Below are 19639 nucleotides of genomic sequence, written 5' to 3'. Positions count from 1 at the left end.
AGGGTATGATGGGGGGGTTATTTGATCCTCTGCCAGGGTAGCATGTGCCAGCCTGGGAGGGTGGCACCATGCCCTAATGTCTAATTTCTGGAGGTGTTGAGTAGGTTCAGTCAGCTGGGTACCCATTTCCATTTCCCTTAAAGGGGCAGAGGGCAGTCAGAGGGCATGGCTAGCTATAATGCCTTCCTTTTGGGCTTGGTGGATGAAGGGCAGAAGTGTAGATGGCAGAGGGGCCTTGTGGGGGGACATGTAAAAATCAGGGATTGGGAGAGTCTGAGGCCTCCATTCTTGACATATCACTGCTCTTCCCCAAACTGGGAAGACTATAACGAGGAGCAGGCTGGGACCCAGGTGGCAGGGCATGGCGATGCTCCCAAGCCTGGCTGTGCCTACCCCTGCCCACAGGAAAGCTGAGAGAAGAATGGAGAGAGGGAAGAAGGAGCCATAACTTGGGTGGGAGCAGATGGGTCAGATAGGATAAAATATGCAGAGAGAGATGTTCATGTGGGCACCATGTCCCCTAGCACTTTATAGGTAAAGGACCTGAAAGGACCTGTCCTGTTTATCTTTTCTCCAAGCAAAAAGAAGGAGCAGAGCTGTAGCATGAAGTCACCTTGGCCTGGCTGCCTGGCAGGCAGTGAAGAGGGTATCTCCCTTGATGAGCACTGACCGCTCTCCTTCTCCTCCATACTTACGGTGTCCCTAGCATTTTAGGTAAGGCATTTGCCCCCTTCTACCCCTCTGCAAAGCCCTCTGGCCCCAAGCGATACAAAACTAATGGGCACTGAAAGCTGTTGGGAGAGGAGCTGGGAAAGTAGGGGTGACTAAGGGTGACACTCAGAATCCAGGCAAGAGTGGGGGTTTTGCCAACCCAGGGCCCCCGCCTGGCCTCCTTGGCAGCCTCAGCACCTCCTCACTTCACTTTAACGCTAATTGGAGATTTTAATCTGCACTGCTGCTCTGCTCGGGGTGCTGGGGGGAGCACCAGCTGTGCAGTAATTCCAGCAGCACCGACTGTTTAATCAAGCTGTCCTCCTGGGGAGGGGCCCTCAGGCATGGGGGTAGGAAGGAGGAGGAGAACCTCTGTCATCTCCCTTAGCCTGTTCAGCCTGGAAGGGCTTCATGGAGATGGAGGGTGAATTGTGGAGTCCTCAGTCCCATAGAGGCCCCAGGGCCATTTGGCACCCCTAGCAGAAACACTGCCTGATATAGGGTGGGTATGAGGCTCATGGCCCAAAGCAGCCCACACTCCTATCCAGCTTTCTGACACCATTTTTGGCTCAGAGCCCTGGAATGTCCTGGGGTGTATTCCAGCCACTGAGGCTGCAAACATCCACTAGACCATCTTGAATTCTATAGGTTTGTGCTGGAGTAGGTGACGGGGAGACTAACTCTCCCAGGCTTCAGTCACCCCTAACACTTTCTCACTAACAAAATACTTTTCTTAGAACAATTATAAGAGATTTTTTTCCCCCTAAAAACCACAGGCACCTCCACCGTCTGGATTGGACAGTGACTGCCATTAAGGCAGGGGGACAACGGGGCATACAGCTGGAACCTGCTACACCTTAAGGGAGAGACGCACCTGTGCAAGGTGTTAAGTGCCTGGAAAGAGGGAGCTTCCCAAGTTCAGCTGGAAACACATTGAGATGTCAGGCCACTAGGGCAAAGTGTTTAGGGGTCTCAGGCCATTTTCAAGGAAGAACAAGTGGTACCAATTATTTGTCTCACTTTTTGGGCCCATGCTCTCTGGGGGTGTTTCTGACCCCTGTTTTGGAGAAAGGGTGCCCTCATCCCCAAACTGTCTGCTAAGGGGCATGAGTTTTAATTGGCCAGCAGCGCCCTCGTGTGGCAGAAACCATGACCGCAGCTGCCCAACTGGCAGGCCTGTTCTGTGCGATCAGATAACCTGGTAGACAGACATGTAGATAAGTTATAAATGCTGGTGCTCAAGGTACCCTACGCATACTTACTGCTTGACTACATCCAGGGACGTTTCTTGCTAACACCTGCCCTATCCCTCTGTCTACCTCAGCCCACCTGCTTCACCTCTAACTCAACCCATATGCCTACCAGGAGAGGGAGCACCTTACCCAGAGGTGGCACTTATTTGAGCTGCTGCATGTGCTGTCTGGATTGCAGGGATGAGAGAGGCACTGCAGAGAGAGAAGGCCTAGGGTCAAGAGGATAAGCTGATGTCCCCTCTTATGCCCAGGATGCAGGGAGATGCTCTGCCCACACCTCTCAACAGGCCCCAGAGGAGAGCTGACACCTGAGCTCAAGACAGTAACACCTAGTAGTTGATTCTGCTTTATGGCCGTCTATTCTCCACTTCCTGGAGGCATCTGGGAATGAGTATGGACAGATTCTCAGAGCCTAAGATCCTGGTCCTGGGAAATAGACACTAGATAAATCATCTTTCCTTTCGGAACAGTCTGGATATTATTAAAAACAAATGCACACACAAAACCATTTGCTCAAAAGATCCAGGTAGGCCAGGCGTGGTGGCTCATGCCTGTAATCCCAGCACTTTGGGAGGCCGAGGCAGGCGGATTACCTGAGGTCGGGAGTTCGAGACCAGCCTGACCATCATGGAGAAACCCCATCTCTACTAAAAATACAAAAATTAGCCGGGCATAGTGGCGCATGCCTGTAATCCCAGATACTCAGGAGGCTGAGGCAGGAGAATAGCTTGAACCCGGGAGGCAGAGGTTGCAGTGAGCCAAGATCGTGCCATTGCACTCCAGCTTGGGCAACAAGGGCGAAACTCCGTCTCAAAAAAAAAAAAAAAAAAAGATCCTGGTACTCTCCCAGGATAGCAAGCAACTAGGAAGAATGCACATCTGTGGCTTCAGATTTCTAGCCCCCAGAAGAAAGGCTACCTGTCATTAGACTCTCCCTCTCCAGTACCAAATACCATCTGTTTACTGGTCCCTTCCCACACCCACTAAATGGGAAAAATGGTCATGAACTATAGAAAAAGGGATGGACATTTGATACCAGGAGGTTAGCAGCTCTTTACAGATTCAGGCTGGAAGTTACAAAGACATACAGGCGAGTCACCAAGGCCTTCCCCTTGTTGGAGACATTTAATAATAAAGAAAAATACTCCGAGAGAGAAACATAACCCTGTTTGGGGTTGATGGGTAGGGGGAGCAGTACACCTACCAGCAAGCAAGAAAGGTGGGGGTAGACACAGGAGGCTGGTGACCTGTCCCATCTGGGCATTGGAGATGAAGGAAGCAGGCTTGCAGGCCTCTAATTCTGGTGTCTCACACAGTGTTTGGACAGGTGGGATTTCCCATTGAACCTGGAAAGGAAGTGAAGAAGCTGATTAGAGGTAGTGAGAAGGGACAGAACGGCCCTATCTTGACTGAGAAGAAAGAGATAGAAAATAGCTTTTTGGTGCTTGCTTTGGCAGCACATATACTAAAAAAACTGGAGGTCGGGCGCAGTGGCTCACACCTGTAATCCCAGCACTTTGGGAGGCCGAGGCAGGCGGATTACGAGGTCAAGAGATCGAGACCATCCTGGCTAACATGGTGAAACCCCGTCTCTACTAAAAAATACAAAAAAAAATTAGCCGGGCGTGGTGGCGGGCGCCTGTAATCCCAGCTACTGAGGAGGCTGAGGCAGGAGAATGGAGTGAACCCAGGAGGCGGAGCCTGCAGTGAGCCGAGATTGTGCCACTGCACTCCATCCTGGGCGACAGAGCAAGACTGTCTCAAAAAAAAAAAAAATTGGAATGATACAGAGAAGGCTGGCATGGTCCCTGTGCAAGGATGACATGCAAATTTGTAAAGTGTTCCATAAAAAAGGAGGAAGGGGCCGGGCGAGGTGGCTCACGCCTGTAATCTCAGCACTTTGGGAGGCCGAGGTGGGCGGATCATGAGGTCAGGAGATCGAGACCATCCTGGTTAACACGGTGAAACCCCATCTCTACTAAAAATACAAAAAATTAGCCAGGTGTGGTGGCAGGCACCTGTAGTCCCAGCTACTTGGGAGGCTGAGGCAGGAGAATGGCGTGAACCTGGAAGGTGGAGGTTGCAGTGAGCCGAGATCGTGCCACTGAACTGCAGTCTGGGTGACAGAGCAAGACTCCTTCTCAAAAAAATAAAAAAGGAAGGAAGGAAAAAAAAAATCCTGTAATCCCAGCACTTTGGGAGGCTGAGGTGGGCAGATCACCTGAGGTCAGGAGTTCAAGACCAGCCTGGCCAACATGGTGAAACCCCGTCCCTACTAAAAATACCAAAAATTAGCCAGGCGTAGTGGCGGGCACCTGTAATCCCAGCTGCTCAGGAGGCTGAGACAGGAGAATCACTTGAACCTGGGAGGCAGAGGTTGCAGTGAGCTGAGATCGTGCCATTTCACTCCAGCCTGGGCAACAGAGCAAGACTCTGTCTCAAAAAAAAAAAAAAAAAAGCTTTTTGGGGCTGGACACAGTGGCTCACATCTATAATCCCTGCACTTTAGGAGCCGAGGCAGGCAGACTGCTTCAGTCCAGGAGTTCAAGGCTAGCCTGGGCAACATGGTGGAACCATGTCTCTACTAAAAATACAAAAAATTACCCAGGCATGGTGGCACACGACTCTAGTCCCAGATACTCAGGAGGACGAGGTAGGAGAAATCACCTGGGGCTGCAGTGAGCTATGATAATGCCATTGCACTACAGCCTGGGCAACAGGAGTGAGACCCTGCAAGGCTGTGTATATAAATGGGGTTGTGGGCTAGAGGGCTAGCTGCCCTGGAGGAGAGGGCTGAGAGTAACCCAGTAACTGACATCAGCAACCCACTGTAGAGGAACATCCATTAGCACAGCTGGACAAGAGGAAAGAACAGGAATGCCAAGAAAGGGGGTTACCTGCTCTAGCTGGAAGGGAGAATCTATTAATCAGAAGGCAGAACATCAGAATATAGGGTCAAATAAAAAGCTAAGGAAACTCCTCTGGAGATCTTTTGGAATAAGAAACTTCCCTAAGATCACCTGTTAGCCTGGTGCGGTGGCTCACGCCTGTAATCCCGGCACTTTGGGAGGCTGAGGCGGGCAGATTACCTGAGGTTGAGAGTTGGAAACCAGCCTGACCAACATGGAGAAATCCCATCTCTACTAAAAATACAAAATGAGCCGGGCATGGTGGCAGGTGCCTGTAACCCCAGCTACTCAGGAGGCTAAGGCAGGAGAATCGATTGAACCCCGGGAGGCGGAGGTTGTGGTGAGCCGAGATCATGCCATTGCACTCCAGCCTGGGCAACAAGAGCGAAACTCCATCGAAAAAAAAAAAAAAGATCGCCTGTTATCCCAGCTACTCAAGAGGCTGAGTCATGAGAATCGCTTGAACCCAGGAGGCGCAGGTTGAAGTGAGCTGAGATTGCACCTCTGCACTACAGCTTGGGTGGCAGAGTGAGACTCTGTCTCAAAAAATAAAAATTAAAAAAGAAAAAAAAAAAAGAAAGAAACTTCTCTAAGACCAGGGGTGGGGTGGGGTGGGAGTAGGGTCATCCCATACAAAAGCAGGCCAGTGTCCTCTGATTGGCTTTAGGCCCCTACCTGGCTTGGCTTTAGGTTCTGTGAAAGAGACTGAATTTGCCAGGCTCTGGGTGAGAGGTGACTGATGGACATTACTGCATTCCTCAGAGGGTATTCCCACTGTTGCTCCTACCTGTAAAGGAAAATGGCAGGTTACATTAGACATGAGACAAGGGACTAGACACCAAAGAACATCTTTGGTCTTGCACCCAGGGAGCATGGCATTGGTAGGTAACAGTGATGGTGATGTTAGCACTCTTCTAACTCCTTCAAACCTGAATTCCCCAGAAGGATTCAGACTAACCTTAGTACACTCCCAGAGAGTCATAACTGTTCTAAAATTTTTGTCTCCAGGGACCTAGCTCCCAGGCTGATAAAAGCAAAAACATGGTTCTTAAAGTTAGGAAATTCAACAGAAACAGAAGCTGTGAAACCCAGAATCATAAAGGTCAATGAAGGTTAATGGTTAATATAAGGCTAATAAAAGAAGGTGACTGGGAGGAGGCCACCCAGTTTTAGATCAGATCACCAGGTTGGACCTGTGGCTCTCTCATCCATAACAGCTCCTCAGGAAGGGCTCTAAGGCAAAAAAGGATCCTGACTGTGAGAAAGGAGGTTTGCAGGACAGCAAACTTAATGTAATCTTGACAAGCAGGTCTATCATACATTCCCTAGAGACAAATTTACATGGAGACCAGTTCCACATTTCCTCTATGCTATCTATCAAAGTTGATGAACAAAATGTAAAGGATATGTACTGGGATCTATTTCTTCATCAGCAGCAGACAATATTCACCTTGCAGATCCCCAGTACCTCTCCCCTAGACCCATTAACTCTTTCTAATCTGCCCAATGATGCCCTCCTCCCTTCACCATTCTGCTTCCAGCCTAGGCATGCTCCAGCATTCCACTCTCTGCTCATCAGTGGCTCCCAGACTCATATGCTCAGAGAAAGCAAACACTGGAAGGGACTGTAGATACATCCAGGAGGGGTCTAAAGAGGGAAAGGCATCTTGGCACCAGACTGAGATGACTTACAGAACCAGCAATGCATGTCAGCCAACTGAACGCAGTATTTAGGGTATTTAGGCCACTGTGGATCACCACATACCACCTTCCTTCTGCCTCATCAAAGGAGAATACCAAACAACTCAAAACTTTAAAAACGAAAATAAAGGAGAGGAGTAGAAGGTCCCCTTACCATTTTCCTGTAATCTCAGAGCATACCACTTTTGGCTGAGTTCTATCATCTCATCTCTCATTCAGGGACCCCTTCCCCCACCATAGTTTTCTAGCAGATGTGTTTTCTTTCTCCATTCCTTTTTTCTTTTCAATATAGCAAAAGAGCTTCAGTTGAGATTTAGGGTGAATTCCTCACATTGCCTCTAAGGATCTTTTCCTGCTATCCAACCTCCAGAGATAGTTGCAAAATGCTCTTTGAAGTTTGGGTTAACTCTGAGGGCATCAGGATCTTTGGCTGTGGCTGCCATCTGCTTCCCAATGAACCAGAACTCTTGACTTTAAATAAAAATTACATGTGTATAATCTGCATGTCATTGAAAGATTATTCTTAGACTGGGTGCAGTGGCTCATGCCTGTAATCCCAGCACTTTGGGAGGCTGAGGTGGGTGGATCACCTGAGGTCGGGAGTTCAAGACCAGCCTGACCAACATGGTGCAACCCCGTCTCTACTAAAAATACAAAATTAGCCAGGCATGGTGGCACATGCCTGTAATCCCAGCTACTTGGGAGGCTGAGGCAGGAGAGTTGCTCAAACCCGGGAGGCCAGAGGTTGCGGTGAGCCAAGATTGTACCATTGCACTCCAGCCTGGGCAACAAGAATGAAACTCCTTTTCAAAAAAAAAAGAAAAAGAAAAAGAAAAAAAGAGGCTGGGCGCAGTGGCTCACGCCTGTAATCCCAGCACTTTGGGAGGCCGAGGCAGGCATATCACCTGAGGTCAGGAGTTTGAGATCAGCCTGGCCAACATGGTGAAACCCCGTCTCTAATAAAAATACAAAAAAATTAGCCAGGCTACATAATACAAAAAAATTAGCCATTAGTTACTCGGGAGGTTGAGGCAGGAGAATCGCTTGAACCCAGAAGGTGGAAGTTGCAGTGAGCTGAGATCGCGCCATTGCACTCCAGCCTGAGTGGCAAGAGCGAAACTCCGTCTCAAAAAAAAAAAAAGAAAGATTATTCTTTAAGATAAAATATATATATATATATAATTTCCCAGTCTTTCTAGATCTACCTCCCCCCTCAATCTCTCTCTCCCTCCTCAAATCTCACAGTCCATCCTTCCTTTCCTGAAGAAGCTCAGGGCTCTCAGGAATGGGTCATCTTAAAGTTGGGGGCACTCTACTCGCAGAAGTCAATATTCTGGCCTCTTGGATCTAGTTCTGGCTGGCTGCCATTAACTCGCTGTGAGACTGCGTGGGCAAGGCACTTTCCTTCCTTAAGCCTCTGTTTCCTGCTCTGTAAAGGGAGAGGTTAGATTACCTGACCTCTTTCCTAGCCCTGGCAATCTATGATTCCCTAAGGGAGAAGACATGTCATTCCATCAGAAAGTGAGACATTCATTCCTGCCCTTTACAGCTTCTCTCTGGGCCACTGCAGGGAAACTCCCCTATAGATGCCTACCTTTCTCTTGCTGGCTTAACCAAAGGGACAAGTATGTTTCAGAAGGAGGCCTTCCTTTAAGAGCCAAACTCGGGGCTGGGCGTGGTGGCTCACGCCTGTAATCCCAGCACTTTGGGAGGCTGAGGAGCGCCAATCACGAGGTCAGGAGATCGAGACCATCCTGGCTAACATGGTGAAACCCCGTCTCTACTAAAAATACAAAAAAATTAGCCAGGCATGGTGGCGGGCGCCTGTAGTCCCAGCTACTTGGGAGGCTGAGGCAGGAGAATGGCATGAACCCAGGAGGCAGAGCTTGCAGTGAGCCCAGATCGCGCCACTGCACTCCAGCCTGGGTGACAGAGCGAGACCCTGTCTCAAAAAAAAAAAAAAGAGCCAAACTCAAACTCCTCCCATTAAGAGGAAAAGAAGTTGAGGCAGTCTAAATCTAACCCAGAATTTTGATAAAGCAGATGGGAGACTGAAAGCAGGTATGGGGCAGGAAGGAGTATGATAAGCATACCTCCCCACCCCCCAGACTTAGCACACACCTAGGGTGCCCCCCCATAAGTAGTAGCTGCTAATCCAACTCAACTGTGTGTGGATGGGAAGAAGAAAGCAGGGATATGTGTTCACACATCCACAGCATTGACATAAGTGTTCAATCAATGTCCATATACTCTCATTCTCTCCTACTTTAAGCCTGTAGGAAGCCATGGTGGGAGGCGACACCATATCCCAGTCTTCCCCTTCCCCAAAGTTGGAAAGGAAGAGACAGTGAGACAGGAGCTACTTGGCTTCCTATAAATTGTTTTGTCCTTCCTCTCAGCTGCAATCAGAAGCTAAGGGCTCCCGCAGGCCTTGTTCTGATCTGCTGCAGGCGATGGAGGGTTTTTGAAACAGAGAGGACTTGGCTGCGGCCCCGTTTCAGCTGCCGTTGGGGCTGGCTAATGGGCTCATTCGGGAAGACCCCCGCCTGCCACACTAAAGAGTCCCCCGCCGACCCCCGCCCCAGTCCCAGCCCAATTAATAAATGGGGGCTCCCACTTTATGGCTCTGGGAGCAGGAATCAGAGATACAAATGATCCCTAGGGAGGAACAGAAAAAGGCCTTCCAAGAATCAAGCTAGAGAATTGTGCATCCACAGGCACATGCTGCCACAGGCTAGTCATATCCCATTTTCAAAGCATTAAAGGGGAAGAAACTGGCAAAAATACTATTTTCTTTCCCAGATCCAGAGTAGGATAGCATTCTTGAAGTCTATGGGCACACCCTAGCAACACACTCCCTCTTGCCTGGTTCTTCAACCTGAAAAGGGCAGGGTGCATGCAGGTTATCATCTGGACACATGGTGCATGCTCCACTATTCTCCAGGGGCAGTGCCCCCTCCTAGACTCTGCAATACTGAACATTGACACATCCTATCAATTGGTTAATAAGATAAAACACTTCCTACTTAAAAACAAAGCAGTTCCCTCTTATCAAGCTTTCATCACCACCAACAGCACAAATGTGTCTTGGGATCATCATCCTGAGGCTTTTATCCCTCTCCTCACATCCAAGCAGTAACCAAGCCTTGCTAATTCCTATGGACCCACTTTCTTTCCTCTGATTCTCCTTGTCTTACTCTATTGTAAACTCTCAGTGCTTCATGTCTTGGCAAGAACAGTAATATTCTAGTGAACCTTCCTGCTTCCTTGACCAAGTACTGCTACAAAAGTCCTCAATGTGATTTTCATCTCATCATGCTCTGTTCCCTGCTACTGCTTAACAAATCAAATTCCTCATTCAAGCCAATGAGATTGCTCCTCCAACTTCATTTCCTAATACTCCTTTCCTGTACCATTCTGGTCAGCCAATTCACAGCCTCTGCACAAAACATACATGAGTCCTCTTCCATGAGATTCCTCCCACTGCTCACCTTCCTCTTCTATGTCCCCTATCTTCTTTATTTTCAAATAATTGTTTCTGAATAAGTCCACTTTTTCTGATTATCTATTTGCTTTGGTTTCCTCTTATTATAATAGTTTTATATTATAACCTGCATTGATATGGTGACTTACAAATACAGATTCCCCACTCTACACCAGCCGTAAGACTGACCTCTCTCACAAGACCCAGAAGCTTCCTGAAAGTGGGACCCTCCCCCAGTCTTCTTCCTCAGAGGCTGTCCTGTCTGTACTCAGGACATGCCTCTGCTAATGATATTAATGCTCCCCACTGAAGCAGCCCTCATGGTATAACTATTGGGATATTATATCTAACAACTACGAGGAACACAATCTTATTCTGTCAGTTTTCAAACTACCACCTGCCTTGAACTTGGCACTGAATCTCCCCAAGATTACAAATTCAGTTTCATGACTTCAAAGTGTTACAAAACAAAACAAAAAAAACGAGTACAGTCGCCAAAGGAATTTATCTCCTTCATTCATGGTAGATAAATACTATTCTCTTTGAAGACATCTTAGGATGAGAAGCTCCATTTTGTTTCCTATTTGTACAATTAATCCCACATTCTCAGGTCATGACTTGATTTTCCAAAATGAAAATCAATTCCAGAGCCAAGAGTAATCTTGGTCCCTATCAGTCCTATCTCTTATCAACATGTTTTGGAAGGTCTCTTGGAATGGAGGTTATTTATGAGTCGCTTTCAACAGTTTGGCAAATACTTCCTTAGATTAATCTCACTCTCAAATGCTGACTCTTTACTTCCTCTAGTTTAGCCCTGTGTGGTTAGAGAGGAAAACGTGGTCTACCACTCCCTTTTATCTCCTACATATTGCTCAGGATACTAGCCTTATTTATTTATTTATTTATTTATTTGAGATGGAGTCTCGTTCTGTCGCCTAGGCTGGAGTGAAGTGGCGCAATCTTCACTCACTGCAACCTCCGCCTCTTGGGTTCAAGCAAATTCTCCTGCCTCAGCCTCCCGGGAAGTTGGGACTACAGGCTTGTGCCACCACGCCTGGCTAATTTTTTGTATTTTTAGTAGAGATGGGGTTTCACCGTGTAAGCCAGGATGGTCTCGATCTCCTGACCTCGTGATCCGCCCACCTTGGCCTCCCAAAGTGCTGGGATTACAGGCGTGAGCCACCACTCCCAGCTAGCCGGGGTTTGCCATTTATTCATTCTATCCCTTAGCCTCAAGGTGCTAATCAATCAAGATAAAAACAAAGCACTTAGGCAGTGCCTGACACATAGCAGGTACCCAACAATGTTAGTTCCCCTTCTCTCCCTTCTTTCTCGCAACACCATACACGTTCCTCAGCCTTTCTGGGTGTTTTTTACTGGTTAAAGATGGTAATGAACTAAACAAACTAATCTTCTTTTGTAGCTCTAACATTCTGTGATTCTAATTCGCATATTCTCGTTTGTTCTTCTACGCACTGCCATCATTTGGATCTAAAATGAGTGGCAGAGGAATACTACTAGTCTCTAGGTTGACTTAGCATACCTAAAACCACTTGCAGGAGTTTTGAAATTCAAACAATACAAATAACTTTAATGTGATGCATCCATGTCATTCCTCCTTATTCTTGAATTACTCTCTTGAACTATGTAGATAACAGTGTTAAGTAAATGTCCTTATATATTGCTTAACATATTTGCCCATCTTTTCTAGTTTCCCTACAGAAAATGCCTTCATAGTATCCTAGAGGTTCTTGGCCCATCCTCCAACCCTAAAGGTAAGACTACTGTAATTAAGGGGAATTCTTTACTCAGTATTGGTGCTTTAATGGGGTCTTCCTGAAATGAACTGTGAATCTCTAAGAAAATTATCCTATAAATTTCACTAACTCAACCATAATTTTTCCTTCCATCCTATATCCCTCTCTTCTTTATAAGCAATTATATCCAAGCTGGGCACGGTGGCTCACACCTGTAATCCCAGCACTTTGGGAGGCCGAGGCGGATGGATCACAAGGTCAGGAGTTCAAGACCAGCCTGGCCAGCATGGTGAAACCCTGTCTCTACTAAAAATACAAAAAATTAGCTGGGCATGGTGGCACGCACCTATAATCCCAGCTACTTGGGAGGCTGAGGCAGGAGAATTGTTTGAACCTGGGAGGTGGAGGCTGCAGTGAGCCGAGATCACACCACTGCACTCCAAGAAGAGCAAGTCCATCTCAAAAATAAATAAATAAATAAATAAATAAATAAATAAATAAATAAAAATAAGGAATTATACCCCAAGTCTCTTTCTGCAGCCCAGCTACCAGACTCTTCTAGTTCTCCCTTCTTACCCTTATTTCCACCTCTTATATTGCTTCATTTTCTGAGACTTTTGGTCCCCTAACAGAAATTATAAATATTAACACTAGTATAAGGCCAAACTAAAAAGTTCCAGACTTTAAAAAAGGGACCAGGCTACTAAGCTTTCTTTAGGTCTTTGAATTCAGCCTGTTTTCTCCAGGGCCAAATGCATTCAAAATTGCATTAGCCTTGGTGAGGAGGGTCATCTACAAGCTGATCCTCACCAAGGGTGTCCCTCATTAGGCACTATTGTAGTTCTGAGACTCAGGAGGGAGAAGGATCCCCTACTAGAGAGAGTCCATCAGATAGGCCCGTTAGGTAGAGAAAAGACATCCTCCAAGACTCAGACTTTGTTCTTTACTTAGCTCTGACTGCTACATGGTGGACTTCTTAAAGGTTTCTTCATGCTGCCTCCCTCAGGGTTGGTTTGGCCTGGATAAAATGCCCTTCATTCCTTTAGAGCTGTCAATACTTTCTGTAGTTTACAAACATGCCAGAGCAAGATATCAAAAAGTCCATCCATTTACAGGTCCTAGAGAACCTGGGTCTAAGTAAATTTATTTCATGGCTATACCTTCTTATTCCAGAGAAGTATGCTGTAGCTGAAGGTTGCAAATTGAGAATGGTCCACTAACAAACTACCCACTTAGAGGGTATGAAAGACAAACTCAGTATCAGTCTCTTTCTCTCAGCCTTGGAGTCTAATTTTTTGAGATAAGAGATATGAGACAAATCCAGTGGTCAAAGTGTTTTGGCACCCCAGTGATTAATCACCAGGACATTAAAGCAACTCTTATCTGCTTTCTCTTAGATACCAGAGAGCCCTCTTCTCACCAAGCTTTACTTCCCACAGACACCATCTGCAACTGAGCTTAGAAATGTCATCAGCAAAAGCAACAATCTCAGGATATGGAAGAAGAGGATAAAAAGGTGAAGGTTGAAAGAGGGGAAGCAGGAAGACAGAAAGATGACTCCCTGCCTTTCCCGGCCAGGGTACAAAAGATTATTTTGTACCCTACATAACACGAATGAAAAGCTCCTTTCATAGCTCCTAGCAATAAGAAAGTATGGTTAGTTTGCTTTCTCCTTCACTTTCCACTGCAGTAGGTTGAGGATCCAGATAGACATTTGTCTTCTGAATTGACTCTCATTACCTTTCAAAACAATGAAATGGCAGTAACTCTAAATACCTGGTAGGGTTAAGCAATCAATACCGATGGTAGGCCTAAATTATTCCAGTTGAATGGTGAGTGGGGAGAAAGAGAAATAGGAAAAGAAGTGGGTGGATAGGAGATGAGAGACAGTTGCGTACAGTAAGGAGTACCACCAGTAATTCCTTCAGGTGTCGTACTCCCCCAAAGTCTTTCAACTCTGGCTTGGAGTAATCTCCTGCTTGAGAGAATTCCTAAGGTTAGGAACACTGAAGGTGTTCCTACAGATGAGAACTGTCACACCTGGACAGTAAAATTAACCAAAGTGTCCAGGAATGCTCACCTTGCCTCTCAGGACAACCAGAAGACTCAGCAGTTCCACCTCTCCCTTGGAATGGTTAAGTGCTTCCTCCCTTGAGGAATTCCCCATTCCCATTCCACTTAGCCCTTATGGATGATTAGGATATGAAAAGTCACTCAATAGTTAAAAAACAGTCAAGCTATGAGGCAATCTTTAATAACAACGGAAATCCCAAGATCAGCACCAAGAGCATTAACTGTTTACTTCTTTGAGGCATTAACCATACAGTTAAGGATGCCTATCTAGGAAAGGACAGTGCCTAAGAAATTGAGGTACTGAACAGCATGGTTTCCGGTTAGAAATGGCCTTGGGTATGACAGAAAAATCTAGGTTAGTAAGGTCCTCAGCCTTTAGGCCCAGAATTGAAAAGACACTGCTTCAATTTTCACTGCTATGAAGTGAAAACAGTATTTTCTAGTAGGTTGAAGTTTATACCCCAATTATGAACTTGCAACCAGGAGCACATAATTCCAGAAACTGGAACAATCTTGAGCTCTCCATTCTCCTTCTAAGATGTGACTTAACCCACAGGCAAGGGAACACCACTTAAACTTTTGACGATTCAAAAACAGGTGAGGAACTCTCATCATCACCAGTTTTTGAATTCAACTTCCTTCTAATTTCCCTTGCTCTGATGTATCCCTTAACCTTCTTGTATGACTTGCTCACCCCATTTACAACTTCAGATACCTATCGCCCCTCTTTCTTTCTCCTAGTGGACTTTGTCTGCCCTCTGCCTATTTGTCATAACTAGCAGGATTGCAGCACATACCACAGGGGCAAATTTATCCTGTGTTCTAAGCCATGAAAGAGAAGGGGAAGCAATTCTGTCTTCAGGTGGAGATGGGAAAGATTTTGGAAACAACAGAGATTTTAACTTTTAAACAACTTTTTGATTGACTTTCTGGATTGGCAACACATCGGGAATCTCAACAAAGGTAGGTACACTAATCCCCATGCTGACTCTGCATGTAATAACATGGGAACTGGGGTAGGGTGGGTGGTGAAGTCTGGTTTAAGACTATCCTTTGGGTCTAAACAGCCTCTTACCAACTTCCCTTGATGACAGTTGAGCTCAAACCCACTTACCTCTCCTGTCAGGAGGAGTCAGGGTACATGAAGCTCAACTCTTTTGATGGTTTGGTACCATTATTTGTATAACTTTTCTACTTAAAAAAAATCACATTTTATGGTTTTTCCCAACTCATTTATTCTCTAGTTCCTAGTCTAGCGTTTTCAAGCACCTCTTCAAATCCTGATAACCTTTTGCTGGGAGGGGGAGTTTATGAGTCTATAATGATTCTGAGACAGAGAACCCCTAAGATAAAGTGGAGGAAAAACGTCCTTTATACATGATTAGATATGCTCATGGGGTACAGATTAAGAAGTAAATGCAATGGAGCAAAAGTGGTATAGTAACAGGAAATATTTAATTTTCCAATCTCCACTTTCCATTTTTATAAACTGAAAGAAAAAAATTTAATATATTACAAAATATCTGTACATGGACAAGATACACCCAATGGGGGTCAAAAACAAGAGAGAGAAAGGAATACAGTGTCAGGAACCTAAATCAGGGAGAATGAGGTGGCAACTGACACTTTTCTGATGCAGCATTCTCTCTCAAAACCTGCTGGTAACCATTTTAGCACGGTAACTATATATGCATATTATATATACACACACACATACAAGTGGTTGGGTGATGTCTATGGCATAAGCTAATATAAGTTCTACTTGCAAATTTGTGCTAACTGCCCTGCTTTAAACGTATAGATTTGATGTTGCTTTAAAATACTTATCGTTCCTATGGACAGCTGAAGAAAAAACTAAGGAAACTGGGTCAAGTATATTTGTTTTCAAAACCACAAAAATGATCACGGTCAAACCAGTCTTGCCTCCCACTCATGAACAGAATCAGATTTCTCATCTGTTCAAAATAATGTATTTAATAGACTTAATATCTCTCATTGTACAATAATTAAAACAAAACAAAAACCACTTTTGAATGGAATTAATTGGGTTTGTAATTTTCAAATAGTCAAGTTGAAATTCTGCCAAACCTTTACTTCCATCATGTTTATAGATAACATAACTGAAAAATTAACAAATACCTTTTCTTCCTCCATACAGATTCCAGGATTTTTAAATAAGTTTTTTTTCCTCTGCTTTTAGAAATAGTCAAAACTACCAAACTTTGTTTCCATTTTAAAAGATTCCCAGAATGGGGGTGGGGGTGAGATGGGATCATACATACACATACACTCACACATACACTCACCCCCTTCCCTAGTAGGGATGAGGGAATGGAGGCTTAAGTATATTATTTAGGATATTTGGCATAATTAAAAATAAGAGGTGGGAGAGGGGAGGGAAAAACATTATTGATGACTGCTGATAACCAAAATACAATGAAAATATATAGAGAATTTTATTCATATTCGATGGGAAACCAACTTTTTTTCATTGAACAGATACTTCTGAAAGTATCCCAGGCTCAAGTTCTTTAATAAAAAACAGGGAGTGGGGCCCAATAACTCAAATTCAAATATTCTAAAACACAAAGGCCCATGTCTGAGGACTAAGAAGTCAACAGACAGAAGGTTCAGATGAACTTTAATGCAATTTACCAATAGCATGTCAGTAAGCCTAGTAAATCTAACTGGACACACTGGTATAAAAAGCCATCAATGCCAAAATAGCTAGAAGGCTCTCTTTCTAAATCAGTGTTTGGCCCTGGAGGCAAGGCCAGATCAAAAACCAGAGAATAATAAAGAAATACACACACCGATATCTACCTATATCTCATTAACAGGGGAAAACAGTCTTCAAGTAAGTATCTGAAGAGGGTTCTTCTTTCATTTCTTTAAAGTTTTTTTTTTTTTCTTTTTTTTTTTTTTTTTTTTTAAGTAATGCACCTTTCTAAGTAGATTTTATTTTTTAAAATAAGAACTTGGCATTGAAACATGAAACTTGAGTTTTGAAAACTACCCTCCAAGATGCTGAAGTATGTTTGCTTTTTCTTTGTAAAAGGGGGCTTAACCTATGTTTCCTGAAGGTCTAAGTCTGTGCAGATAAATTATATGACATGTATCTGTTTTTAAAACACTCTACATGCTGGTACTCCATAGAAACAGAAGCCAGAATGAGGAGCCTCCCAAATTATCCCACCCTGACAGCCCTTCCCTTTTTCATTTCCTGTTTATGATAAGGCAAAGTTCTTGCCTGGAAGCACAATTTAACCCCTTTTACCAAAACCAAATCCAAATCTCTTTGAAGGAAAAATCCCTAAAAGAACTGGCAGGGTGTACACATGCTGGGATATGGATATGTCAATACTGTTCTTCCTCACGGTATGCTGTTTTAAAATTATTTTTTTAAAAAAGGTCAGGTATTGATGTATCTTCAGAAAAATACCTACCCTACACTAGGTTACATTTCCATGTATCTTCAGGATTTGTTTTTCTCTTTGACAATATCACAATGCTCTGTTTGAAAGGTTTTTGTTTTTTTTTTTGACATAAAAATATATGTGTAAACAATATGCTAAATGCTGTTATTAGCCCTCTAGGTATGGAGGCATCATCTCTAACCACAGCTCAGCAGCAATGTCCAAGCTGTCCACACTTACAAATCAACTTCCCCATCAGAACATGGTTTAAAAAACAAAACATTTTAGAATTGAAGAGTTACAGAGAACAATGTAAGAGTGTGAATTTCCTTTCCTTTATTTCAAAAAAAGTAAAGAATTATCCCAGGTTCTTGGGCATCTCAACGATTTTTTCCAAACAAATGCCTCAAAGAGAGAGAAACAGCGAGAGCGAGAGCAAGCAAGCGAGAGAGAGAGAGAGAGAAAGAGAGAGCACACGTCGGCAAAAAAGGAAAGAGACTGGGTAAAGTCTACCTACTTGCCCAAGAATGCCACGTTCTACAACCTGCTTTATGTGCAGGGAGAAGGGCGTATCTTTTGTCAAAGTGGAGTAAACTTTAAGGATGAGTAATTTATTTGGAAAAAAAGTATGTTCAAGATGCTCAATGGGGAAAAAGTGTTCACTTAAAAGCAAAATGTGAGATGGTGGAGAGGAAAGAAACATTTATTCAAATCAGCCAGGCCACTCTGTTTCCCTTATAGCAAAAGCCAAAGAGCAGCTCAAATTTTGTGAACACTATTCTCTTTAAAGGAAAAACACCCAAAACACCTAAATTAAAATTCAAAAGAAAGAAACCACACACAACCCCCCACCCCAAAACTTTAAAAATCAAAGAGCCTCTCCTGAGCCATATCAAAACTGAAACTGTTCTTTCTCTTTTCCGATCAGTAAGTGCAGGCAATGAACTAATAAAACATTTACTTTTCAATGTAATGATCCTCTCCATATTCTCTACTTTTATCTACTAAGGTAGAGTTGAAGTAAATGTTCTGGCTATAGCCCATCCAGGGGGAACTGGTGCCAACATCATTATTTCGTAAGTCGCCTGCTAGTAGCAAGTGAGCAAGGAATACAACGGACAGCTTTGCAGTAGCCAAATGCAGATGATTACCTCGCTCTGGCAAATGATTTCATTAAAGATTCAGAGAACTGGATGGAAGGATGGATAGGAAAGGAATCTTTCAGGACACTGAAGTCTCTGGGTTAGTAAGGAACTCCTCTCCCTCTTCCCCCTCTTGGTGGGACTCTTGTAGGCCCCCGATAGAGTTTTCCATAAGCAGAAGACTGAGTTGGGCCCCCCCAGTGAAGGCCTGCTCCTGAGCTGCTGGCCCCAGTGGTTCCTGGCCCCAGCTCCCCATAGTTTTGCAATTTGGTCTCTGCATGTACCACAGAATTGCTGCTTCCCTCAGCCTTCAGGAATGGTTGCCCGACCACCGGGTGTAACGCTAAGGGGACCCTGGCAAAACGGAGGTCCTGGTCCCCTGGAAACTGCACTGACCCTGTGCCCTGGTAACTGCTGGACTCCCCAAGGTGGCTCACAGAGCCTGAGAAGGTCCTGTTCTTCACCAGGGTCTGGACCAAGGATTCTGTCAAGGCTGGACCAGAGTTTCGTTCATCAGTGTCAATGGCACTGAACCCTGTTTCAGGCCCATCAGTGTTTCCATAAGTCCTGTTTGGATGGGGTCGGGTGGAGTACTCCATTGGTCTCAAGGCCTGGTGCTCATGTGGCAGGTGGCCAGGAGGCTCTGCTTCAGGCTGGGATAAAAGTTGCAGCAAGGCGGCTGTCACGGCTGGGTTCAACTCCTGGGGGGCGCTGGAAAGATCGCCTTCAACCAGAGGGGGTGGAGGTGGCGGCGGTGGAGGTCCGGGGGGCTCAGGGGGCCTCTTCTCTGGTGGAAGAATGTGAGGAGGACATGCTGTGGAAGGGTTACTTCTTTTAAACACCATCTTAAAAAGCACATGTGATTATAAACACAAACACACACACACTGTGCAACATAAACAAATATCAATATAAGTAACCAGATATATAAAGAATAAAATCTTGGGATCAGAAAATTGCAATTATAAATAAATCAAATGATTAAAAGTAAAACAGGTGCATCCTGGATCTAACAGCTAGTGTAAAAATATCATATGTTTCAAATGATTATCCTGATTTTTGTCTAAGATTTCCTCCATTTCCTTCCTTTAAAGAACTGTTCTAATATGTAGGCTGTTGGCAGACTCCCTGCCCCTTTTTGCTGTTAGATGGAAACATTAAAACAAAGCAGAAGGAAGGAAGATGAGAGGGAA

At 44.8% G+C, this 19639-nt stretch overlaps 1 protein-coding gene and 1 pseudogene across 42 annotated transcripts in view; one reads left to right on the top strand and one right to left on the bottom strand.

Annotated features, from left to right (window-relative positions):
* Positions 1-19639, bottom strand: part of CDK12 (cyclin dependent kinase 12) — a 106194-nt gene that overhangs the window by 17575 nt on the left and 68980 nt on the right. For 12 of the 42 annotated variants that reach the window (XM_054457259.2, XM_054457260.2, XM_063656866.1 and 9 more), the window contains exons 14-15: positions 5549-5660; positions 3169-3310 (exon numbers count right to left, since the gene is read on the bottom strand). In XM_054457259.2, the coding sequence (XP_054313234.1) occupies positions 5632-5660 (29 nt within the window). In that variant the 3' untranslated portion in view covers positions 3169-3310; positions 5549-5631. Of the gene's footprint in view, positions 1-2093; positions 2157-3168; positions 3311-5548; positions 5661-17409; positions 19292-19639 lie in introns of those variants that run through there. The other 30 variants (XM_063656851.1, XM_054457241.2, XM_063656854.1 and 27 more) reach the window with 8 other exon arrangements.
* On the top strand, positions 3723-3817 carry LOC129018462 (U6 spliceosomal RNA; annotated as a pseudogene).

This window comes from Pongo pygmaeus, chromosome 19, assembly GCF_028885625.2.
Source record: "Pongo pygmaeus isolate AG05252 chromosome 19, NHGRI_mPonPyg2-v2.0_pri, whole genome shotgun sequence".
Lineage (NCBI taxonomy): Eukaryota > Metazoa > Chordata > Mammalia > Primates > Hominidae > Pongo > Pongo pygmaeus.
The sequence above is the reverse complement of the archived record's forward strand: the minus strand, read 5'-3'. Positions and strand labels throughout refer to the sequence as shown.